The sequence below is a fragment of the Rutilus rutilus genome (assembly GCF_951802725.1).
Source record: "Rutilus rutilus genome assembly, chromosome: 19".
NCBI classification, from domain to species: domain Eukaryota; kingdom Metazoa; phylum Chordata; class Actinopteri; order Cypriniformes; family Leuciscidae; genus Rutilus; species Rutilus rutilus.
Genome location: NC_140232.1, coordinates 26,707,392 through 26,735,042, shown reverse-complemented (window position 1 = coordinate 26,735,042; position 27,651 = coordinate 26,707,392). Strand labels below are relative to the sequence as shown.

Here is a 27,651-nt window from a genome sequence, read left to right as displayed (position 1 = left end):
GAGCGAGAGCCTTTGGCAAAGACAAACAACGGGATAGCACTGAGGGACTCTCTTCTCTCTCTCTTTTGCCGCTCCTATTGATATGCACAGAAAAGCATCGGCTGGTCTTCAGCAAAGACAAAAGATGAGCAGAAAAAGAAAGGCTGGAGAGGAGTCCTCTCCATATGTGGCTGTGAGGGGGTGGATGGGGAAAAAAAGAGAGAGGGGAGATTGTGAGAGCTCTCTGTTGCTGTTTTGTTGCATTTTCACACAGGCCTTCGGTTTTAAGGGCCACAACTGTAAAACAAAAACTTTCACTTGTTAGTAACTTTTCCCAACGAGTTGTTTGTGAAGAAACGTAGTGGATCCCCGCAGAGCTTTTATTTTCCGTTCACACATTTATTTTCTAGTATTTCGGACACAAAAGCAAGTGGTTGGACACGCTTGATAAAAATGTTCCCATCCCAAAAGAGAAAAAATCTTTCAGTGGAGCCAAAGTAACTAATGAACTCTACAGCTAACAAAACTAACTCGGAGAGAGAGCCATTTAGAAAGTGACGTGCAACCAATAAGGTGTTCACTTACAAAAACAGTTTGTATCGCATGCAATTTGTTTCTCCTTAGAAAACAAATCTTCTCTCTCATCCCCTCGTTCTCCGTCTTAGGAAGAAAGAAACAGAACGCCTGAGGATCAGGCCAGTTGGAGCCGCAGCGGTCCGTTTGATTCAGCTTTGTCCAGTCACTCGCTCCCCTACCAAGCCAACAGCTTCGCTTCCTGCTCCTCTTTTCTCTTCCCCGCGGGCTCTACTCTCCAGTTGTTGTAATCCCGGCAGAAACACTTAAGGTTCACAGTAGGTGCTCATCAAAACCATCTGCTGAGGGAAAGAGAGCGCTCACCCATCTCACTTTAATCTCTTCAATTAGCACCATTACAAACCTGTCAAGTAGTCTGATTACTGTAATGGTGACCAGCACCATCAAGGCGGCAGTTTCGCCGGGAAAGGGATTCTGAGATTGCGTGGACATAGCTGAGGTGGGGAAAAGCGTTTCTGTAGTTAACAAAAAAAGATTTCTGACTTAAAGTATGAAGTGAACACCTAAAGGAATAGTTTACCCAAAAATTACAATTCGGTCATCATTTACTCAACCTCGTGTTATTCATAACATTAGTAACGGCTCACTGGAGGGGAAGATTTCCAATGGTTAATGACTTAAATCTGCCTGTCCCCCAGACACTGATTGGCTTCAGAAGACTTGGATTACAGCATACGGACTACTTTTTAATGACACTTTTATGGTGCTTTTTTGTCATTTTGTAGCCTGAAAGCCAAATTGTGGGGATGATACATACATATTTATAAAAAAAAAATTATAAAAATAAAAAATTCCTTTCATGTTTCACAAAAGAAAGTAAAGCTCCTTGCACACCGAGTAAGAAATTTTCGTATGTGGTTTTCATATTCGTCATTCGGTGTCTCTGAATTGTCAAAACACCTATCAAAATGCTTGATACGGATGCGAAAAACGCAGAAAATCGAACCCGATCCTAATTTTTTTATGATGGGACGAAAGTTTCGGAGGCAGTGTGTAAGCGTTATTGACATAACGTGAGGTCGTATTTATTTTTTAACGTGCAAAAATTTCGGACTCAATGTGCAAGGACCTTAAGTCATAAAGGTTTAGAATGAGGGTGAGTAAATAAGGACATCATTTCCATTTTTTGGTTACTTTTATTTTTGTGAGAACTTTCCTCCTTAAAGGAAATTTACAAATAAATGGAATTTCAAAATTAAATTATCTGTATCTGCACCCTTTTTCTCTATTTTCATTCCGAACCTTTGGTACATCAAGCTTATTCTACAGGGAATTTTTTGATGTCCAGCAAAATATAAAAAAAAAGGCTGCATAAGAATGATATTAAGACTCGTTTTCATGGATTGCATACTATTACACCAAGTACTACTTGTTTATACTACAAAAAATAAAATAAATAAATCTGTCAGTGCAGAAAGACAAAATATTATTATATTAAAATTAATTTATCAGAAATAATATAGCATGAAATGTTGCTTCTCAAATAAACTGATCTTGTTTGAAGGTTTTTAATTAACAAAAAAAGAAGAAAATCTTTTTTAAGAATTAAGATAATTTCACACAAAAAACATGATGTCTGAATACATTTTAAGTGGAAAATAAGACAAAACCTTGTTAAGAATAAAGACAGTTTCTCAGAATACACGTGTGAATATCTTGTGCTGTGCTGCTTCTAAATCAATCTTATTTCAAGGATTTTTAGATGTTTTAACTGGAAAATATGAAAATCTTGTTAAGAATAGGATTTCTTGCAGTGCAGATTTTAAGTCAGAAGCTGCATAAGTTAAACAAGAGGACTCAAGTTTAAAAACAAAAAAAGAACATCACAGATGTCTGTTTCTTCAAAACGGCACTGCACAGGCCCAACATGACTCCCCTAGCACTGAGGGAGGGGTTCAAGTGGCGCTGTCAGTCCACGGGGAGCTTGTTACACTTGACGTGGTGCACGCTACCTGCTGTGAATAATTAATGGAGCCATTTCCAGAAAGCTCTGTGTAGGTTACTGGGGCAGGCAGAGGAGAATGCGAGGGAGTCTGGGAGGGGTTGTGTGTGTACAGAATGAAGCGTTCAGGTTTTGTGTCCCACACAAACCAACCTTAAATACAACACAGTGTTGTTAAAAGGAGAGTGATGAAAAGAATGGCATCGCACAGGTCTGATGGGAGAGGGAAAGGAGCTGATGAGCCACAGGGGGGTTTGTGCCGCTCGATACTGAGCTCTGGCACACACCGTGATAAGTGGAAAGACACACAGTAGACGAGAGTCTTCCAGAATGTTGAATTCGGCATTACAACCTTATTACAACCTTGCCATGATTTAGTAAAATGAGAAAGAAAAAAAAAAGATTATATAGTGCACACAATTTACTTAAAACAAGGGAACATCAGTCATTAGTAAAAGTGCTCCAATTACCATTGGATTTACCATCCGATTACCAAATCGTGGCCAAACCATGTTGAACTAATTAATTCCTTCATTTTAGAAAATCGTGGCCTCGTTTTGATTTACATAAAACGGAACGAATTACAACCTAGCCATGATTTAATAAAACGAGGGAATTAATTATTATATAGTGCGCATTATTTACTTAAAACGAGGAAACATATTAGTAAAATGTGCCGACATATTAGTAAGTCATGCGAACAAATTGGTAATCCATGGCCACAATATCATTTTTTTCCCCGTATTTCATTTATGTATGTATGCATGCATGTATGAATGTGTGTGTGTGTATATATGTGTATATTGTATATGTGAGCCAAAGTTCATCATCTCTAGCTTATAATTAACCAACATGCATGATACACATTTGTAGATCTGAATAAATTGGCTTTGAACTACCTGCCATGTAGAAAATGTACTGTCCATAATGGGCCCTTGCTACATGTATTGGTCACATGATATGAATATGAATAGTTTCACCTAAAACACGCAATTGAGATTAGACATTTTGAAGTAATCACGAAGTCGGCAGTTTGGTGGGCGTTCTGAAAAGCAAGAGCTTCAACTGGGAGATAATTAGCTTTGGCTCAATGAAGCCCTTAATCATTGGTGACTATTATTTTAACATGTAATAATTAAGTTGACGCCTCACCTAAAAATCAGAGAGTAGTTTCAGAGAACACGGGCAGAAACGCAGTAGAGAGACAGACAGACAGACAGCAGGTATAGACAGACAGACAGACAGAGGGGGCTAGGTGACAGACAGGTGTGTGGTTGTCTCACCTCCTGGATGGTTTTGCTGGCGGGGAAGTTGAGGTTGTAATCTCTCTGTGCTTCACGGTGGCTAATGACCAGCAGGTAGTTCTGATTCGACAACCCTTGCTGGGCACTGCTAAACGGCAGGAAGGGCAGAAGGGGGAAAAAGAAAGAGAGGAGCATTAGAGTTCAGCAGTGGACGAGTCGGGACTCGTCTCAGTCTCCCCAGGGCTCAGACAAGCCTGTGCCACCCCACTGCTCTGCACGGATAGCAGGAGGCCAGGGCAAAGCCAAGGGCCACTGCAATGGATCGCACACCAGCAGTAAGGCCGTCTGGAGATATCGATTAGAGCTAAGAGTTGTAAACGTCACACAAAAGGACAAGAGGGCTAGTGCCGCTTGTCCGCTCCGCCGTCACCCTCGGAGCGCTGACCTCAGAGCAGGTTTGAGATTCATGGGAGCCGTGGCGCTGAGTTGTAGGCCTCAAACGATGGGGGTTAAGTAGCGCTTTGAGCAAATTCTCCGTCTGTGTGTGTGAATATGAATCAACAGCTTAGAGGCGAGCCTGCCGGCTAATCAGGGTTCGAATGAAAGCAGTCAGGAAGAGGAGAGTCTGGGAATTAATATGTAACGCACACATTAATTATGCAACCAGCGCCTTAATCTGAGGAGCTTTGGACAAGCTTATGTTAACAGAGGACCAAATTTACTGTAATGGCAGCTTATTTACATTGACTAAAACTGTGAAATCAATATGTAAATGTAATGTTTGTTGTATCTAGCGATGAAGATTGAAACGGTGGCCTAGGAGAGGAGGATGCATATGCAATGCTGCGGAGAGTGGAAAAACACAGAGTCATGAATATAGGATGTAAAAGGAGGGGTTTGATTTAATTTCAAGACTCTCATCAAATGTAAATGACTTGGAGACATTTTACATTCTGATACATTATATTTGCATTGCCAAATGACTATAACTAAAGGTAAGGATTGATCTTTAAATCTAAGCCTTGTTTCAAATTTTGCCACCCAGAATTTATCATCTATATAATAACTTTCATGCTGCAGTACTGTTTTACATAACGTATTTTATATCAAAGTAAAATACAAACTCTAACTGTAGGGTTTCTAACTGAACTGAAATTGAGTCGAATGTGAATCGGAATGGTGAACTTGTGAATCACAAGTGAATTGAAAAAAGGGATCAGTTGCAAAAATAGTAATACATTTAATTAAATTGAATTTGCTTGAAATTAAAAAATTATAATAGACGTGAAAAGACAAATATAAAAATAGACAAAGATGTATACACACATATTCAAAGGTTTGGGGTTGGCAAGATTAAGATTAGGCTGCATTTGATCAAAACATATAGTAAAAACTGTAATATTGGGAAATATCAGTAGAATTTAAAATAACTATTTTCCATTGTACTATATTTTTAAATGTAAGTGTTTCTTTTTATCATCAATGTTAAAAACCGTTGAGCTGCTAACTATTTTTGATGAAACCATGCTATATTTTTTCAGGACTCCTTGAGTAGAAAGTTCAAAACTGAATTTATTTGAAATAGAATATTTACATTATAAATCTCTTTCCTGTGCCTTTTGATCAATGTAATGTGTCCATGCTGAATACAAGTATGAAGTATCAATGAATGTATGTATATACTGAATTTAAAAATGCTAAATATATTTTTATATAAATAAAAATAATATAAACGTGATAAACTCTTTGTGAGAGTTGTTATGAAACTGCGGGCTAAAAAGTAAACGGCAAAGTAGAACTTTTCTCTCTAAGGAGTTGAAACTATGCAAAATCTCCTTCTCACGACAGATCTACAGCATAAGGTTCATCTGTAGGAGCTTAACCAGGTTCAACCCTCTGTGGTCCCAACAGCACCTGGAGCTGACCCCCCTAAACTCACCCTAAATGCTTCTCCACACCACCGGAGGCACCGGAAATAGAATGTCACTGGCTGCTATAGACAAAAAATAAACCACTGTGTAAATGATAAGCAGATTGGTTTCATTCAGAGATAAGTCTTCCGTCTCAGAACCCTGCAAGACTGAGACTTTAAATCGAACCTACCATCTCGTTCCTCTCATTGGCGCATATGTACACACAAGCAGCACATACCTCCGGCTTTAATTTCTCATACACACACTCTTAGGGTGACCCGTACCACCACCAAACAAAACACAAACATACCCTTCGCTCTTTCTTCCTCTTGAAGTTTTATTTTCGCATCCGCCGCAAATGTTTTTCTGCACCGCCTGTTTTGATCTGACAAGTCTAAGTACTAATTGCTGTAGTTTAAACTGTTTTTCCTTTCTGCCAAAACCAGCAGATTCCTCGGGCCCCCAAGTCTCACAGGAGATCAGATGCAGAAAATTAGATAAATACCAAATGCGCACGGACTCATTTGCTCATTTGTATTTGAAATAGCAGAAGTTCAAATTAAAATAACCTTAAACACACACATCTCCTGGAAGCAACAGAAATAGATGATTCGTTTTAAATTATTCATAAAGTTCCATTATTTATGCTGGAGATTAGGGGTTTGGATACCTCCACGAGAGGGAAAGCGAGCGAGATGAGCTTGGCTCAGCACTGGATTTCTGTAACTACCTTGGATGGACTGTCTGTCGTGAACGCTCCAAAGCCTGTGCCGTATTTGCATTCAAAACAGAGGGAAGGAAATGAGGCAGGCGGCGCAGTGTGAAGACGAGTTTGATTAATATGTTTGGATATGGTGTGCTGAGGTATGCTTTGCAGTAATTGCCTACAGTGGCTTTTATTTGTTGAGTACTGTGCCATTGTTCACTGCCTGCATCTTGAGACCCCACACTTTAATTTAAACTAAAAACAAGCTGATAGAAGACACACATGTACACACTGTTGTTTAAAAGTTTGGGTTGGTGAGATTTTTTGAAGGGTTATTTTTGTGTGTTTTTTTTAAAGAAGTCTCTTATGCTCTCACCAAGGCTGCATTTACTTGAAGTTTTTGAACAAAAAATTAAATTTGAATATATTTCTAAATGTAATCTGTTCGTGTGATGGCAAATCTGAATTTTCAGCAGCCGTTAACTCAGTGTCAGATGATCCTTCAGAAATCATTCTAATATGCTGGTTTGGTGTTCGAGAAATGAGCCGTGTTGCTTAATATTTTTGTGGAAACTGATCATTTTTCTTTGATAAAGTTCAAAAGAACAGCTTTTATTTGATATAGAAACAAATGTATTTTTTTTTAAATAACACTTTACACTTAAAGCCTTTATATATAAGGCCTTATAAAAGTATTCATAATGTACATTATAATGCATTTTCATAAATAATTGTAAGTTAAAATGCATTATAATATTTACAGATTCCTTGTTACACAAGGTAAAATTAATGCATTAAAAATACTTGTATAATGCTTTTTATAATATAAATGCTTTAAGTAAAGCTTTTTCAAAAAATCTTACTCACCCTAAACTTTTGCATGATTTTTTTTCCCCCAATTCAACTTCAATCAGCAATCAGTCTTGTAAATGCCGATAGCATCATTACTGTTATGCGGTACCATTTGAACTCTGTCACTTGATTATTTACACAATGGAAAACGAGCGATCGAGAGCTTAAAACTTGTTTAAATTTGTGTGTATTGTTTTTTGGTTTTTTTTATTACCAATACTTGTACATAAAAACACCAGAATTAAAATTATTTAAATTTTATTTTTTTAGATAAATGTATTTAAATATTATTCATTATAAATTATTCATATAAATCAATGGGTTTTTTTTCTTTGTTTTTCCAGGGAAAGCTTTCAATTGCGTGTACAGATGCTGTAAAACAATCATGCCAATAAAGCACTTTGAAATTGAAACTCAAATGATTTCAAATTAACCCCTTGTTGTAATTGTGAGATAAAAAAAACTAATATGATTTCCATGTATAAAAACTGAATTAAGTATTTTATCCAATACATTACTAAATGCATTAAGACAAGAAAAAGTACTGCATAAAAGGGGGCAACTCACCCCCTTAAGTTATCATTTCACACAGTTTCTTTCTATTAATTTGCTAAATCACACAGAAACACTGACATTCTGCTCAACCCAGGTTTAAAATAAGTGTAAGTAAAGAGGCCTGAGTAGATGAGAAAACAGCATCTGAACCGCCCCTGAGAGATACAGCCAGAGAACAGCCCTACGGCAGGGGCTAAGTCTGCTGAGGAACACTTCTCTCTCTCTCTCTCTCTCTCTCTGTGACAGTTATTTATAAAAGCAGTTAACAGCTTGTCTGCTCACCCTCCTGGAAGCCCTCTTCTCACTGCACCAGGAGAGGACAATCACGGGCAACAATGGGGTCACACCTAACTAACACCGGCCCTTTATTTTTCTCCCCTATTTTGACTCCTCTAAAATAGTTTCTGGGAAATAATTAGAGCCCGCCACCGATGATGAGCTCTAGTAGGTGCTGGATATTAGATATTGTGCCATTTAGAGAGAGAGGTGACAAGGTCTCTGCTGCATGTCACCTGCCCGAGAGGGAAAAACGAGATGGGCGAGAGCAGCTGTCAGGATCACGTTATTATACGTGATCTCGACGGATCCACTGAACCCTGACCAGTATGCGGTACGTCACAATTTGTTTGTTTGTGTATCAAGTTTTTAACGCCATGTTAGCATCAGGGCTATTCACATGGCAAACACAAGGTCAATATCAAAATTTTAATTACTATATAAAATATTTCAACTTGACATGAGATAGAATATCTAAAATACATTTGGGTGATGCATTCTAAAATATTCCACGTGAACATATTTCTGAATAAAAGCGTTTTCTAGCAGTATCATAAAAATTACAGTCCAACAGAATGTTTAACAGTCAAAGGACCTTGACATGAGAGAAAGGAGGAACTTCACCTATCAATAGAAACCAATGTGTGAGTATTGAGTGTCCAAGTCGGCACCTAGTCGGTACGTCACAGCAACGTGTTTTTGTGGCAATCTTTGAAATGAAAGTAAAGAAGAAAAGAGAAAAAAAACACACACACACACACACACACACACACACACACACACACAAAATGCCTCCGTCCGGACCAAATCTGACAAGGTGCTAAAAGGAAAAAGATTATTTATTTTTTGGAAAAAATAAAGTGCTGATGTGTTTTGGAAGGGTACTGTTATCACAATGTTAGTTTACAGCCCATTAAGTACTTTTCTCAGAATGTTTTCGCACTCTAGAGTACAGTGTCCACACACAAGCTGACAGAGATGCCAGTTTATACCCAGTCGCTCGACGGCATCGCCACCATCACCTCCCACTGGGGCTTACAGCAGTGCTAATCAACACATAATTACACACACAAACACATGCACATCAATATAACATACACACACACACAGCCCTTTCTAACTGAAGTTCCTTTCATTTATTACTTTGAATTGCACAGGCCTATCTATAATGTGTTGCTTATTAAAAAAATGCTTATTGCTTATGTTAAAAATGTACTAAAAAAAATCTTAAATTCATAATATCACTGTAATGTCAAATGTTATTCCAATGTAATTTTTTTTTTTTATAAATATAATTTATTCTTGTGATGTCAAAGCTGAATTTTCATCATAATTACTCCAGTTGTGTCACATGATCCTTCAGAAATCATTCTAATAAGCTGATTTAAAGCTCATGAAATATTTCTTATTATTTTTACAAGTTGACACATTTTCAGGATTGAAGGATTTCAAGTTCAAAAGAACAGCATTTATTTGAGATGAAATTTCTCTTAACATTATAAATAGCTTTACTGTCATTTTTGATCAATTTAGTACATCCTTGATGGATAAAAGTACTAATTTCTTTTCTTTTTTTTTATCTTACTGACCCCAAAGTTTTGAAAAAATAAGTAAATAAATAAATAAATAAACAAAAACATAAATAAATAAATAAATAAACACAGGGAAGCTCCTCAATTGATTAAAATGCTTTACAAATCAAACTGCGGATCTACTGTCGCTGTCTAAAATGTGGTCTTTCAACGCCACCTAGTGGTGAGTGAGAGACTTCTTGAACACATTCATGTCCATTCTATCCATCCTAAATGGTGTGTGAGATTAGAATAAGTGTGTCAGAAAAGGAGTATGACAAAAGTCACTGGATGATCTACTATTTCCGGAAAAATCTCGAAGTGTGGATCCCTGCACACTCTAAAGGCTGATATTGCCCACAACCCATTGCGCTTTGGAGGAGGATTCAATTCAGAACAACAAACTACAAAACATGGCAGATTTGTGTGACCGACGGTGAGAGGTTTAGAGAAAGGTTTTTAAGTGATTAATAATCAAAGTTTAAATAATATTTATTTAATATTATCAGTGTTATAATTTCATCTTTTCGACTTTTATAAAGATCCATTTGGCCATTAAATTTTAAATGCATAATTATTCATTAATATGAGGAGAGTTCTCCACATGAAAGACCCGACCCGACTGTAGATCAACGTGATACTACATTTGTCTCCGATACAGTAGGAAATTGAATGAAATGAAATGGAGGATTTTAACTGTAACAAGATGACTGACAGGCCAGTTTACGGTGACAGGATGCAACAGAGAGCGACCGTTAAAGACGCAATTGTATGATGTGATAGTATGTCCCAAAGCTTGTCTACTCTTGTGCTACACACTCAAAAGTAAGTACTTTTTCTTCACAAAGACTACATACTTTTAGGGCGTAGTAGAAGTAGGCAAATTGGGACGCAGCATAGGTTTGTCTGGTTAGGTTAGAATAGCCCAGTCAGCCCCTGCTGGTAGATGTCTTAACTACAAAATTCAGTTGCTAAAAAGCATCTTTCTCTACTGACGGCCATTCAAAGGTTGCTGTGTACTATGACGCATTATATGATACATATTATATGAATACAAACAGACACTCAACTCAAGGTATCATTATTAGACATCCTGTGAATATAAACCCATCAACCTCCTCCAAACAGGATTTTGAAGTTTTGAAAACAATGTCTGATGCCCATATTTTTGAGTGTTTCACAGAAATAAATGGCCAACTATTAGAGAGTGGGAGAGGTTTACGAGAAAACAAACTTCACGTTTTGGATATGAGATAGGTTGGTAACTTGGTACAAAAATCAGATAAGATGCAAGTCCATCCTTTCAGTTTGGGACCAGTTTTTATAGGACAATCTGAGCTAAAGAGGCACATATGACACTATGTAGACATACCTGCTCTGACTGGTGCTGGCTGAAGGGGCAATATCAGGGGTGAGAACATACAAGCTGTTGTTCTTGGGCAGGTGTAAACTCCGCAGAACCGTCTGTAAGAAAGGAGAAAAGAAGAAAACCATCAAAGAGGTTAAAAATGCTTTTAAAGTTGCCATTTTGCAAAACTGTACATGAAGTACACTTGAACAGACAAGAAAGTTACCATTACAAAAAACCCATTTAATGAAAACAAAAAACTTCATTAAAATATTATTCATTAATAATAATTTTTAGAATCCAACCCCTCCTTCTCAACATGGCACTCATAATTTTTAATGTAATATACTTTATGATATACAAGTAATTTTGCATCATTAATGCAACAAAAAAAATAATCTTAATATCAGCATACACAATAAAGTCACACTTACACTGTCAGATACATCTCCACTCTTCCAGCCTTTTAACTGCATTTTAGAGACAGGGACCTGTAGCTCAGTCTCTAAAATAGTTTTAATATCCCCTGCAGAGAGAAAGAAATAAGAATAGGTTATAAAAGGTTATCAGTTCACTGTGTTACCACTAGAGGACAGTATGCATCCAGCCTAGTTTATTTAGCAAAGTCTTGCTTTGCTAAATGTTAAAGTGCTAAACAGACGAATTTCTTTTGTTTGCAAATTATATATTTTCAAAACATCTTTTTCATTCATCAAACCTGCTGGTATATGTGTACTATTAATGTTACTAATGAAAATTCTGTCATTAATTACTCACACGTTCATGTCGTTCCAAACCTGTAAGACTTTCATTCATCTTCAGAACACAAATGAAGATCTTGTTGATGAAATCTGAGAGCTTTCTGTCCCACCATTTACGGCTACGCAACTGACACTTTGATGCCTCAAAAAGTTCATAAAGTGATTCTAAATCTAATCCATATGAATTGAGCGGTTTAGTCCAAATTTTGTAAAGCGATGCGATCGATTTATATGATAAACGGATTTAATTTAGTGCGAGAACCAGTGAGGTTCAGTCTCGTGTTACGCAGCACGCTTGAGCTTCCGCAAGAGGTTTGTTGCGTCAAGCACGTTCGGTTGAGCTTCTGTTTATGTTCACTGATCAATGTTTATATGTGAATAAAAGACTAAATTAAATATCTTTATCATATTGATAAAGAGAAACCTTTGTTGGCAAGCACAGAGGTAAGACGTTTCTTGTAGTTGGTCACCAGGTTTGCACAAATATCATTTGTTTTGGTCCACTCCTCTTTACAGATCCTCTCTAAATCCTTAAAGGGGTCATCAGATGCAAAATTCACTTTTATATGGTGTTTGCATATAAATGTGTCTTTGCAGTGTGTGGACAACCACCATACAATGAAAAAAATCCATTCACTCCTTTTTTCAATCCTCAAAAAGCCTAAACACTCAATCAAGCCATTTGGATATTCTGAGCAATATGATGTCATGTGAACAGTTGCTCATTATCATTTAAAGAGACATGCAACGAAACGGGTCACTGTGAACAGAGCCATTTTTGAGGAGGTAAAAAGGGTGTTGTTTTACACAACCATTGAGGAATTTTAACCAAAGTATGTTACAAACTTTACATGAAGACCATAAAGAATCAGACCAACTTGTGGAAAATGGGCATTCTTGGCTGTCGCTTTGCAACTCGAAGTTTCAGCTCTCTCCACAGGTTTTCTATAGGATTAAGGTCTGGAGACTGGCTAGGCCACTCCAAGACCTTAATGTGCTTCTTCTTGAGCCACTCCTGTTGCCTTGACAGTATGTTTTGGGTCACTGTCATGCTGGAAGACCCATCTTCAGTGTTCTGGCTAAAGGAAGGAGGTTCTCCTCCCAGATTTTACGCATTTCTCTTCCTCCAAACACGACGAGTTGAGTTGATGCCAAAGAGCTCAATTTTGGTCTCATCTGACCACAGCGCTTCCTCCCAAGCCTTCTCTGAGTCATTAGATGTTCATTGGCAAACCTCAGATGGGTTTCTACATGTGCCTTCTTGAGCAGGGGGACCTTGCGGGCGCTGCAGGATTTCAATCCATTGCGGCGTAGTGTGTTACCGATTGTTTGCTTGGTGACTGTGGTCCCAACTGCCTTGAGATCATTAACAAGCTTGTCCCTTGTAGTTCTGGGCTGATCCCTCACCTTTCTCATGATCATCCTTACCTCATGAGGCGAGATCTTGCATGGAGCTCCAGACCGAGGGCGATTGATGGTTATTTTGTATTTCTACCATTTCTGAATAATTGCACCAAAAGTTGTCTCCTCCTCACCAAGCTTCTTGCTGATGCTCTTTGAAGCCCATTCCAGCCTTGTGCAGGTCTACAATCTTGTCCCTGATGTCCTTTGAGAGCTCTTTGGTCTTGCCCATGGTAGTGGAGAGGTTGGAATGGAAGATACAGATTATGTGGACAGGTGTCTTTTACACATAACAAGCTGACATTAAGAGTACTTTCTCAGGCTGCATTTACACTTGGCATTAACATGCGATCACCGTGATCCGCAAGCAGATCGGGTCATAAGCCAATCAGGACACAGTGTGTTTACACCTGATGCCATATAGATAGATGACATAATGGAAACGGTACAGAGAAACGTATAGGTCCTGGAACGTTGCCAGCTGTGTTGGGAAAAATGCGCGTTCTTTACAGAAAATGAATGGTTCTGCAACTTTCGCGTGCGAAGGCTAACATTTCAGTATATTTACGATGTACTTCGCACTCGACTGTATCACAAAACCACACAGCTACATGCAGCAATTCCTGGAGAGAGGAGGGGGAATGATGACAGTGGGCGGGGTTTTGTGTGACGTCCACCTGTGAATGCAGACACGATGGCTGGATTGCGTTTACATTACACTGAGATCCGATCACAATGTGTCCTCGACTACCTCCGAACCTGGACACGCTGATCGGATGACATTCCGATCAGAAGCGCTTTACACTTGTCTTTTCAATGTGTATGAGGACAACATCCGGATCCAGGTCGCATGTTAATGCCAAGTGTAAACGCAGCCTTAGAGTGACAGGCCTATTGTGCTGTGTTTAACATGGGTACATAGCCAATCTGTGGGAGGTAGAATTCTTGCTGTTTTGGTAGGGGATCAAATACTTATATTACTCAATCAAATGCTAATCAATTTATAACCTTTATATAATGTTTTTTCTGGATTTTTTGGTTGATATTCTGTCTCTATCCATTAAAATAAACCTACCATAAAAATTATAGACCCTTCATTTATTTGCAAGTGGGCAATTATTTTCTCCACTGTAGCTGTCAATGGAGGGACAGAAAGCTCTCAGATTTCATCAAAAAGATCATCATTTCTGTTCTGAAGATGAACAAAAGTCTTACAAGTTTGGAACGACTTGAGGGTGAGTAATTAATGACAGAATTTTTGTGTGAACTAACCCTTCAAATCTTTTGTGAATCATTTGTTACTCAGCTATTACTGAGATTATACCACCACAATGCAGCCAAATATTCATCAGAAAATCAGTTCTCAAACTGTTTGCCATTATTTCTAATTTCGCCACCATAGACAGGGTCAATTTTCACAAAATCAGAACCCCGAAGGCATTTTGTGATTATTTATATTGTACAACATTTCCATGGTGACGCATCATTGCTTGTCACGTGACACACCTCAGCATGAATTATGATCAGCTTTTATGTCATTTTTCCTTTTTTATTCAAAATATTCACAAATTTGTTAGCTGTGGCATGAAATATCTGATAATCCGATTGTCAAATATATGCAAGTGGAAGTGTTTTGTTGTTTAAACACCTTTATAACACCTTTATAACAATCGCAATCGCGTTAGTTGAGCTGTATGCGCGATGGGCGCCGCCATGTTAGTTTGTGCCCCAGACGCAGTTCAGAGAATCGGATCTGTTGGATTTACAACACGTGAATTCATCCACTTCTCCCGAAATACATAAGTGGCAGGTGAACTGGGAGAAGAATAGAGTAAACTTTGAAGTTACTTACACAATGTGTATCTGATATGAATAAGACGTGTCTAATTATAATGGAAGGGATTATTATTGCCTCTTCCATAGACATCAGTGTGTATTTTACATACTCTAAATGTATTGTTTTTTTTTAGTACTTATGTGAATTTATATGTCTGAAACCTAAAATAAACATTATGTGGTTGAAAACACTGTAAAGTTTTGATATATGACAGCTCTGAGCGCGCCTGTCTCTGGCTCAGTGCCAGCCAACGTGCGAAAGCACATTTGAATTTAGCACTTGATCACGTGATGCACTGACCATTCTAATCACACCGGTGTGATCGTATGCTCCAGGGACCAGCCTAGACTGATCACACCGGTGTGATCGTACGTGCGAAAGGGTTAAATGAAATTAATTTAAAGTATTTCCTCCAATCAGTCAGTGTAAAAGCAAGTGTGTTAAGTTTACTGACTTTGATGTCATCTAGCTAATCGCGCTAATAGGCTTCTTTTAGTGATCAAAAATGCTAAAATATATACTGCAATTATTTAAACTACATAGATAGATAGAAACGTTATTGATCCCCTTGGGATGTTTATGAAAACATGTCACATTATGAAAATATACACTGGACATGACTTTACCTGTTAGCTGTCTTATGTTTCCGATCAGCTGTTCTGAGAAGTGTGAGAAAGGCTAAGCTCGGGGGAGGGGTGGTATGATATTGGGGAGGGCAAAGGCTTGGGAGTGCATAGAGTGCCGAAGTTATGACGTCATTTTGTAGGACAACCCGGAAGTTAGCGGCGCATGGGTTCCCTCGATCGAAAAGCAATGCATTTTCCCCATTGACTTTTGGAAAATCGCAAAAAATAAGATCTGTGTTCAACAAAGAGTTGTGACCCTAACACGTTTTGTCTATCAAGATAATCTTTACAAGTTAACCCAAAATTTATACATTTTGAAGCCTAAATAAAGCCGTCAGATATAAAATGCTAACGGTAGGCTATAAACGGACTACAGCACACCAGCACACCATGGTCGCGGATCAACGTCATCATCAAGCTTCCTCAAACTTTATTTTAAAAAACACGCTCGCTCATTATGATCTGCGCTGTGTATGAACCTGTTTTTTACAGTCTATGGTATGAACCTATTTTTACAGTCTATGGTATGAACACTTATCCACTTTTTCATGAGAAATATTGCCCATTCGTTTTTTCCAAAAATGTTAGAAACTAATTTTGTTTATGCGTGCCTCTCTGAGATTTTTTTTTTTAAATCTTTTGTTAATGTTTTATTTATTCGTTTATTATTTTTTAGTTTATATAAACCTTAATATTATTTTCTTTGTGATTAAGATTATTATGCCTGATCATTGTGCCCCAAATAAACTAAAGATAATCTTTCACTGTATTATGTTTGATTGTATGTTTGCATACCATTTGCTAATTCGCCAGGAAAAAAAACGCGCTTTTACCATCTCAGAAGCACTAACGTTAGCTATGGCCGTATCAATTTCCAATCTTATGTCCTTTTTCTTAGACGATAGAAAAACCACAGATCGAGGAGAGAACCACTATAAATCTGGACATGTAGAACGGTGCAGCTTAGATGCTGGTTTACTTGCCGGTATTGTAAGGGCCAACATGAGGGACAAGGTTAATCGAGTCTCGGTAAGTAAAACTAGGGAGAGATAGAGGAGTTATAATAGTGTTCTATGTATTTAAGATAACTATACAAATAATCTCTGAACAAGCATAACAGTTCAATTCCAAACATTTAATATAATAGTTGTATATAATTATATAGCCTATGTTGAATTTAAAGAGAATTGTCCAATAGCGTCAATATATATATATAATAATATATTATAATTAAACCATATATGTTCCCTAAATAAACCATATATACTCATTTTGTTAACATTTTCTATATATTTTTACCTGGTAATCCACAAGCCCCAATGTGAGAGCCAGTGTAGTAAATTTTATCTCACATTCACATTACTGTGAGCTGACTGGTGTAGTTACAATAGTATACAAGTAGTATACAATAGTTTAACATTTAATTTGTGTATTTGTCAGACAGGCAACTTACAGTGCATTAAGGCTATACATATCAGCGTGTTCTCTGGGAATTGTCCACGTTTATAGCACATTAAATATAGTTAACATTTACTACTAAAATAACAAAGATTAATATCATTGTTACCTAATGCCTTAACTACCAGTAATGCTGTTTACAAATACAATCATATTATTATAAGTGGGTAAAAGCCAAGTTCACAAATATCAGGGTGCAGGACCCACCCTTTCTATAATTATATCCAAACAAGTTACAATAAAAGTCAATAAACCAGGTATTATTTTGAATATTTTAATTAAACATTTCTCGACGTAACGTTAGCCTTTAATAAAACTGCAGCGGATCTAATCTACCGTATTAAACAGTGGCAAAGTAAACAAGCTTTTAGATATTTTAAGAGAAAGACAAAAGGTATTTTAGCTGTTGATTTGGTTATGAAAAACGTTTATTCTTGCTACTGCTAGCCTTTTTTACTCCATCTGGCACGAACCCAGAGTCTCCGCTGGGTAACATCGGACGGAAAATGGTAAAACGAGATTTGATTCGATGACTTGTGGTTGCATCTCCGGACAAAACAAAACACCATTGACACTGTCTCTCCACAGAAATAAAGAACTGGTAATCGGTTACCTTAATATCACATAATTCTGTGTACAACAATATTTGGAAAAACTACAATTTGAAAAGACTAAGTATATAACGTTATGTATATTAACTGAAAGGTAAACTAAGAACGTGAAGCTGAAACGCGGGCTAGTGAGAGATTTCATGTTTGTCATGATGACGTCTAAAGTCCCCGCCAAAGGATGTAGTCCCTTTTAGCAACTTGTTAGCAACCACCGTTTTTAAGACACAATAAAGTTTAAAAAAATCACAAGCAGGTTATAACTGGTGTGTTTTATGTCATAGATCAAAACGTGAAAATATTTAGAGGCTTTGTTAACCACAGACCTTATTTCAGGCGATTTAGCAAAAACCCATTAAAAAAAACCATAGACTTTAGGGCGAGGGAACCGGTAGTGCTAAAATGCTAACTCACTTCCGCGTTTTGGCCTACAAAGTGACGTCATAACTTCGGCACTCTATTGCAGCACATTTGACACATTTTACCTCATAACAAAATACAAACTAAGTAAAAGTAGCCTGATAATATTAATAATAATAACTTAATTATTAATTAGTTAATAATAGTTCATAGTTAAAAACAACTATTTTTGCAATATCTAAGCAGTTTCTTCACATGACATCTAAAATCTGAATATGGCATTGAATTGCCCATGTAGGAAAACTTACAAAAGCACATTTATTTCATGTTTGTACCTTGTTTAGTCAAAAAGATAAACTGAAAAATTGATTTCAGCCTGGCGGTGGCGGCCATTTTGAATTTCTCAATTTTGAGGCATTTTGGGACATTTCTGAGCTTCATATACAGCAGATTTGGATTCAGCACCCCTTAATACCCCTAGAAATGTTGTATAATAAAAATAATCACAAAATGCCTCCAGCACTTTAAATAAGCACATTTTCAGAAATTCTGCCTAGTCTACCAGACATAAAAAATGTCTAGCTAACTATCCTGGCTACTGGTTTGTCAGCATGGTGATCTAAATTGCAATTATATTGAAAGATATTACAAATGTCAAGCTTCAGATGGAAACCTCAAGACGATGCTTGTGTGCCAAATATTTATCACCTACAAATTGGCCTCTGCAAAAACTAAACAATAATCACTTATCCACAAACATTGTGTTTTTTTGTATCCACAAACTATATTAATAATAACTGTTTGATAATAAAAGACTAGAACAAAAATAAAATATTATTCTATATTAATTACATTTATTAAAAATTAATCATAGAGTGGGCTATTACACTAACACCAAAAAAAAAAACACAGCAGCGATTTTCTTCCTAATTCACTGTATTTGTGTGGCTTGCTTGGCTCACACCCCTGCAACTCACAAGAGCTCTTCCTGTTGACTATGCTCGTGACATAAGATTCAACTTTCATTCACAGAAATAGTCACACAAACAGTGTGTGGTTCAGTTCAGTGGCTTGTGTCATACCAAGAATCAAAGCTAAATATCTACATCTACCAAGAAAATGCTCCGATAATTTCTGAGAAAAAAACAGTTAATTAGTGCAGAAGACATGTTAATTATTGCCTATTTGCCAAAAAAAAAACTGATTTGAGAAATGAGAAACATTGTGGGTAACAAAGCGCAAGCCATGAACCATGCTACCAAACACTCTATGGTGTGTATTTCTAAGAAAGAAGGGTTGTGCTAATCACGTGTGCTGCCTTTGCAAGAGCAGCATGATCATGCAGACTCTTTTATTTGACATGGGCAGTAAGCTGTCAACCAAAAGATGATTAACTGTTCATGTACATATCAGTTCGTGTTACTGTATCAAAAACAGTGTGTGCTCACCGACTGTGCTGGCTTCCTCCAGGACCACCTCTATGGAGCGCTGCCTGTACTCCACATGGAAGTTGAGCATCCGTGACTGCCGTTCCACAATGTGCCGTGAGGGCTGGACAGGGCAGAAGGCCGGGCTGGATGAAGACGGGAGTGAGGAAGATGCTGATGCTGATGCTGATGCTAATTCTGATTCTGAAGGCGGCGGGGCTGAGGGCGTAGGAGCTGTGGCTTCTGATTGGCTGTGAGGTCCATAGGGGCCAGTCTGAGTTGCTTCACTGGAGAAATTAATACAGAGGACAGTAGAAAATGAGGCAAAGTTACAATTAACTCAAATGGTGTTAAAGTTGCAATAAGAACAGAACCTCTCCATTATAACTACATTTTGATACACTACTGTTCAAAAGTTTGGAGACAGTAATTTTTTTTTTTGATGCATTAAATGCATTTAATCTATGAAAAGTGACAGTAAAGACATTTATTATTATATTGTTACATTATATTGTTACAAAATATTTATATTATTTCAAATAAATGCTGTTCTTTTAAACTTTCCATTAATCAAAGAATCCTGAAAAAAAGTGCCAGTTGCAAAACATTGATGATAATGTTTCTTGAGCAGCAAATCAGCATATTAGACTGATTTCTGAAGGATCATGTGTGACACTGAATACTCGAGAAATGGCTGCTGAAAATCCAGCTTCGACATCACAGGAATAAATTACATTTTAAAATAGAAAACAGCAATATTACTGTTTTTACTGTATTTTAGATCAAATATGTTTAAAGTAGTAGTAACATTTTTATATTAGTTAGAAATGTCATGAAAAATATAATAAAATTAGCTATGTTTTATAGAATAAAAAAAAAGACAAAAGAGTGTTATTATTAGCGGGAGCATTGACTGAGTGTCTGGATGGAGGGTCCTAGATCTGTAAAGGCTGAAAGTCCCAAAATCCAAGAACTTTGCCATTATAATACACAATATAACATTTTGAGGGAAAATAATCTACTGCCTCTATGTATTTGCTTTATAAATAATATGAATACTGGGCATTCTGTCAATTTTATGTTCACTTAATCTGACTACTGTAAGCGGAAACTGAGTCCATCATCCAAATTAGAAAAACATTGCTGATTATTTTAGAAAAGGGAACATAGAATGGAGAGAAACAGATAAAGTGAGGGAGGGAAAACAAAAAGAGAGAGAGCGGGAAAAAGCTTGCACCTCCTTACACCACTCTGCATGATCCACAATGCCGGCAGTGCTGAAATCCAAACAGTATCAGACTCAATGTAAACAGGCTTTACTCGTATAATAATATGGGCAGGGCCCAACAGACGCTCGATTGTCCAACCCAGAGAAAAATCACCCTTTTTTTGCTCTGCTGAGGACACAAACGGCTTTTTCTGGCACTTGCTCTCTCTCTCTCTCTCTCTCTCTCTCTCTCAGCGGCTGATGGCTGAATTCCCCCGTGCCCCCGTGTTCCCCTGTGGCAGTAAATAATGTCTTTTCTCTGAGCGCTGGCGGGACAAAGGCTCCTCTCTTCTCCTCCAGGGTCAGCACATATCGCTGTAAGAGCAGGAGCGGGGGGCCAGGCACAGCACACAATGCCTGACTTTATACCACCTTATTACAATACCAAAAGGTTAAAGACGTTAGGCTCCGGGGGCATTCAGAAACTCGTTAGACACAAAAAGGAAAACCCAAACATTGGATAAATTAAAGAAATGTCTCTAAAAAAAAAAGAAAAACAGTCATTGCTCCTCAGTGACATCTATAGGTCAACATAGTCGCATAATTCAACATATGTAATAAAACAGCTAGTCACATGATGGAAAAGAAGCACAGATACAGAATATCATTGCACAGCATGCTATATAAAACTTGTGCCGTAAATGTAAGCTGCCCTAACATGAGTTCATGACCGATTGACCGAATCATTTTTGCAAATCAGATATTATTATCATTCTCAATTCGGCTTACAAAACCAGTCTAAATGATTCGTTCACAAACTTGACTAATCTGGATCACCAGTTCCAGAATCTGCTCACTCAATCCGGTCACAGTGGTTTAAAGTTTGATGAGGGAAACATTATTACTGAATAAGATCTCAATTTTTGGTCTCTCTCACATAAAAATATTGTATGAAAATATATTTCACAACAGAAATTTGACTAATTTCCATGACTTTTACTGGCTTGGAATTCACAACTGTAAAATTCCCAAACATTTCCAGGTTTTCTATAAGTGTGGGAACTGTTCAGTAAACAAAAGTAGTATTTAAAATTTAAAAAAGTATAATTTAAGATGAATGAATGAATGAATGTTACAGCTTTTTGAATGTTTCTAAAGCAAAAAAACAGCTGATGATGATGACGACGACAAAATACAAATCTGGTGAACCTCAGATATTAAGCATGAGGTAAGGTTTCCATTGCACTGATTTCAAGAGTTCAGCCTACACAAGATGTCATTTGTGATGTTCGCCTGGTAAGAAAAGGAATTCACAAATGAGAGCACCTCAAGATTATGAACAGATCTAGCTGTTCGTTTATCTGTGATAATATGAGTCTGTGGTTAATAAGACATCTTTCTAGAGCGGAGCTGGAACAGTAGAGTCCCACAGCCCGCGGCATCTACAACCCATTTTTAAACAATCTTGTGATCTGTATATAATTTACAACCGCTAAAGACTCTCTTTTCTTTTTTTCTCCCCTCCCTCTCAGACACTGGCATTCAGCCAATGGTTATTCCGCTGTGAGCGTCTAGATGGCAGTCTACACACACGCTTGGCTTGGCAACAGCGCGTAGGTCTCCGGGTCCCGCCGAGCAGAGATCCAGCTGGCAGCGGGCGACTCAATGGGGGCACTTGAGTGAACCGTGCCATCCTACAGCCTGCAGTATGGTGCCAGCCACCCACTGAATGCACAGGCTGGAAGTCGCCATGCCAGGCTCCATTCATAATTACGTGCCTTTGAGAAAAACATGTCCTCGTGTCCAAGCTCTTACATTCACACACCCTCTAAATAAACCGTCACAGAGTGCGCTCCGTCTGAATATATTTGTTCTTAAGACTCTGGGGCATTCATGAGCGCTGACCGTTGAGGAAGAAGAAATGCACGGCGGACACAATGAGATTTCACAAATGCCTTTTGTTGTCCAAAGTTTCAATTCCTGTTATTGGGTCAGATTTTTTTTTTTTTTTTGCTGTTGTGTTTGTGTGCGTTCCTGTTCAATTTCTCTCTCTTTCAGGCCAAGGCGACTGAGGGAAATCTCAATACGGATAAATGCGTAGTGTAACACTTTACAAACTCTTCGAGAGAGACAGACAAACAACAAGAACTGTTTGTTGCGTTTTCAATTGTGGGTGTCAACGGTTTAGTGCCCAACGCCGTGCCAAGGTGGTTGGCCCCTCTATATACCTTCACAACCCAGTGAAGAGTGCACAACAATGAAAGCTGTCAACTACTTTTCTTACCCACAATGCAACTGGCAGAATTTAATTGGTCGATGGAATGCTGAAAAGCTTTACATTCAGCCTAAACACACCATGAATGAGTTCACTGCGATCCAAAGCAGACCCAACTAAAGAAGATGGTAAAAGGACGTGGGGGGGGGGGGGACTTGATTGTACGAAATAGTGGTGTGCATCTAAACAATCCTACAGCTGTCCATAGACAGACACAACATTAAACAGTATTTTTGTATTAATGCACTGAAACGGCCAGCAGTGCAGAACCCACAGTAAGCTACATTAGTGCTGTGTCCTATAAAAAGCTCCCAACTTTGTTGGTTGTTCTCCTCCATTAACAAGGTCATCAACCAACCGCTATGAAAACCCCCGCAGTAAACTTGATTGTTTGATTTCCTGTGACTCTGGTGTTGAAATGGCACGAAGGGGGTAATTGCTGGGGAACAGACTTCCAGAGGGAAATGAGATGACAGCCTTCTCTGCACTGCTATTTCACCGCAATTATTTCCGCAACAACTTTAATTCTCACTTTCTTTTTCCTCCCTCTCATTTGTTTTTTTTTTCTAGGTTGTATGCAGTCCAAACAAATGGTTTTAAGACACCATAGTAATGTACGAACAAAAATTAGCTTGGGGTCAGTAAGATTGTTTTGTAAGACAACTATTATTTAGCAATAGTAAGGGTGCATTCATTTGTTTAAGTGACAAGCAAAACCTTTTACATTGTTACAAAAATAAATGTTGTTCTTCTGAACTTTTCATCAAAGAATCCTGAAAAAAGTATCACAGTTTCTACAAAAATATTACGCAGCAAAACTGTTTTCAGTATTGACAATAATAAGAAATCCTTCATGAGCACCAAATCAGCATATTAGAATCATTTCTGGAGGATGAAAATTACTACATTTTAAAATATGTTAAAGTTATTTTAACATATTATTTATTTTCAATTGTAATCATATTTCACAATATTAATGTTTTACTGTAGCCTGGGTTCCCCCATGCTGCCTTGAGCGCAGCGAGGTTTTATTCACGCTGCTAGGCAGCCTGGACACCATGGACCAGATTTTCCCCTCAAAAAGGGAACCAATCACAGAACGGGGAGGGAGCAGCAAGACGATGACGACGTCTATGCGACACACCGAAGCAGTTTGTTTATATCTATGGATCCAACATGGCAGCAGACGCGAAGTTACCTTTCGATGCAGCCTTAGATAGTGTTCTAAGTAGTTTAGTCGCTGAACGCCATCGTGTACACATAAATCTCTGACCCATCGTCTTCTTCCTCGTCGAATTTCTGTCGCTCTACATACGTCATCTGGTATAATTGAAACGATTGGCTATGAGCTACGTGCAGGCGCATTTGATAGACATTCGTAGCGCCCAATAAACGGCTCTGGGCATTCGTAAACCACGCCTCAAATACGAGAAAATGAACATGTGGTTCCCAGACCACGTCTCAATGAGAAGAGGTCTGACGTTAGCCAGGCTAGTTTTACTGTATTTTTGTACAAAATTTTTTAACAGTAGTATAGTATAACTATATAAAAAGTAAAAAAAAAATTAAAAAATAATAATAATAAAGGATTATTTGTATGTAAAAAAAAAAAAAAAGCAATAGCCCCATTGACTAATCATGCCAACTCCTTAGTCCTTACATATTTGTATAGTATGCTCGCATAGCAAACTGTGATAGTAGCAAAATCTTTCTACCATATTTCTAATAACTACCGATCACAAATAATTACATTATATTATAATATAGTACATAGCCTATTATCAATTATAGTATACATAAAATTTGAGTATATTAAATTAAACTAAAATAAAGTATAAATACCTTTAGTGTGAAGGTGGATCATATCAATAATTCTTTGTCCTGCCGTGTAACACTTTTTGTGCTTAAATTTCTCACAATTTCCATACACTGCGCTGCACCGGAAGTTGCAGTTGACCACTGTGGCTAAATGCGGAAGCAATTGTGCATAGAGTCTATTACAAAAAATTGTGAATTATGAAATGAAGCAAGATCATGCAATATTCAATTTCAGGATTTTGTGTTCAGTAGTTAGATTGCTGATTAGCCAGATGTAAAATGGTAGAGCACTTCTAATTTGTCTATATCAGATGAGCAGACATGATAAGAGCTCTACCAAAGGCTCTACAAGCCGAGACACAAGCTGCTCTGACATTTCCCCCCTCGATTCCTTAACATCCAGGGAACCAGCAGCAGCCACAGCTGGGTCTCATTATAGCTCAGAGACGAATGCCCTTTTGAGAGGAGGCCAGTTTCATTTTACAGGGGCATGAAAGCAGTAACCACCTCGTTCGAGCCATCAAGCTCAGCTGGGACTTGATTCAGGTAATGTGCCGTCTTTGGAGTTTACCAGCATTAATCTCTACTCTAAAGACTATCTTTAAAAAGCACATGCAGTTCAGTAGAGTGGAATCTCTGCCATAATCTTGGGAAGGAAAAGCCTGAGTTGATGATTTTAATTTCAAAAGAATCAACAAATGAACGTCATACCTTTGCAAGATCCCATTTTCTTGTGGTATCACTCCGTTGATGGCTGCCTAGAGAGAAAACACAAATATGTTTTTAATGAGAGCTCACAGCATTGATGACAAGATATAACTGTTAGGTTCAGTTCAATTTAAAAGTGACATAACATGAAACCTGTTTAGTCGGCATCAAGATTTTAAGTTTGAAATGTATATTAATCAATAAATGGAAGCATTTATGTTAGGTGATGTGAATAGTCACCATTTCTTGGACAATTGTGACACCCCATGTTAGAATTTGTGTACTTCCCTAATCCCTACTTTGCGACAAAAATCATTTTTAAAAGGTTTTAAGAATATCAAATTAATATGAGGACATAAAAATGCATACAGTATACACTACTGTTCAAACGTTGGTTTTCTATTCAGCTTTGCCATAACAGAAATAAATTACATTTTCATAAAAAGTCATTTAAAAAAAGTAATAATATTTCACAATATCTGCTTTTGCTGTGTTTCTGATTAAATTAATGTAGCCTTGTTGAGCATTAGAGACTTCTTTTTACATTAAAGAAAAAAACTTACCGACCCCAAATTTTTTAACATCATTTTTTCCATTTAATTTTAGATGCAGCACAGCATGTCACACTGCAGGACACACCTGCTGTCATTACTTGAAATTTCACATCAACTACCCACATAAATAATGGTCTAAATTTACAATGATAAAAGGTACACGTCAAGAGCGACAGAAATCAGATATTCCATTAGAAAACCCAAACATAAAACATACAAGCAGTATCCAGCAAAGTGGGCTACATATTTCTTCCTCTCTTTCTCTCATCAGACTGAAGTGGAATGCACAGAGATGGGCCTGATGTGTTTGTGTCTGTGCGTGTGTGAGCAAGTGGGTTCTGGAGCCAGACCGTGATAAGGAGACTTGCACAGTGGATACAGATCTGAATGGAATGGCTCCTGATTGAGCCAAATAACAAAGTGTATACAGAGACGTACATCGCAATGCTTGCTATGCTCCGAAATTTTTTCCATGCCTGTAGAGGCCACAGAAATCATATTTTGTCTGCCGTAGAGACAGAACATCGGATATTCGCAAACATGTAAAAGAAGTGCTCTACACATTTAAGGCCATTTGACTTCTCATGAAAGATTTGCTCAGGTGCAGGGCGGCATTTGTGTGATCAAGTGTGTGCGGCACACATCCTGGCTTCGGCGCGGGGTGTTCAAACACACGCTGGCTGTCCCGTCTCGTCTCGTCTCATTCTTTTTCTTTTTAACTCCATCAACCTCGTAACCCCGAGCTGGAACAGCAAGTCATTACATTTACAGGTGCACTTAACCACACCATGTGCTAGGGCCTGCTTTCTTTGAATGGCTGCCAGCATACAACGAGCTTCCTGCTAAATATAGTAAAACAGCCTGCTTTTGAGATAAAGGGCGACTTTGTGAAGAGAAATCTGTCTGTAAAACCACAATTTCTTGATTTTCATTTGAAAACTGTCACTTTAGATCTGTCCTGACACTGCATTCTTTATACCGCTTTTAAGAACTGTAAATGCGAGACGGAAAGACTGTACATAGGGAGAGTGTCAGTCGAGAGCGAGAGTCCCTCATGCAAATTAGCAATAAAACCACCAGAGGACATGCCTCCTGTTACATTCACCAAACCAAAATATAGTTTTCCCCTCTGCCTTTGTCTGTGGTATGACACCTGTCACAGCTGCTTAACCCTATGTTTTAGGCTCAAGAGGTGAAATGTTTGTGCAGCGGCAATTGAAAGGTGATATACCAGTCTATAAATCACCAGGATGCTTGTATAAGACCTTAGAGGACCTCAATGACAATTTCCACAGCATGTATTCAAAGATGGACACCTGCAACTAGGAATTTTTAGGACCGTTTTGATCTGTCTAAATGACCTGTTTGCAATAGATAAGAAAAAGCCATAAAAAGGTGTGGCTATTTGCAGACTGCAGCAGACATTACTGTCTGTTCAAATAACATTATCGATTGAAACAGACACATAAGCTCCGCACAGTAGGAGCAACAAAGGAAATACTATTTGTTCACTAGGGGTGAAACAGTTCCTACTTGAACAAAAACACATGTACGGATCTTGACTCATGATTCGGCACACATTTTGGTACTGCAGTTCATTGCCTCTGAAATTATAAATATTAAAAGTGTAT

At 37.9% G+C, this 27,651-nt stretch overlaps 1 protein-coding gene across 2 annotated transcripts in view; it reads right to left on the bottom strand.

The window, feature by feature from the left end:
• The window catches only part of faf1 (Fas (TNFRSF6) associated factor 1), a 75,344-nt gene that overhangs the window by 43,125 nt on the left and 4,568 nt on the right, over positions 1-27,651 (bottom strand). The window contains exons 3-7 of one of the 2 annotated variants that reach the window (XM_084390233.1): positions 25,470-25,516; positions 19,480-19,745; positions 11,415-11,506; positions 11,005-11,096; positions 3,799-3,904 (exon numbers count right to left, since the gene is read on the bottom strand). In XM_084390233.1, the coding sequence (XP_084246359.1) occupies positions 3,799-3,904; positions 11,005-11,096; positions 11,415-11,506; positions 19,480-19,745; positions 25,470-25,516 (603 nt within the window). Of the gene's footprint in view, positions 1-3,798; positions 3,908-11,004; positions 11,097-11,414; positions 11,507-19,479; positions 19,746-25,469; positions 25,517-27,651 lie in introns of both variants that reach the window. The other variant, XM_084390232.1, reaches the window with a different exon arrangement.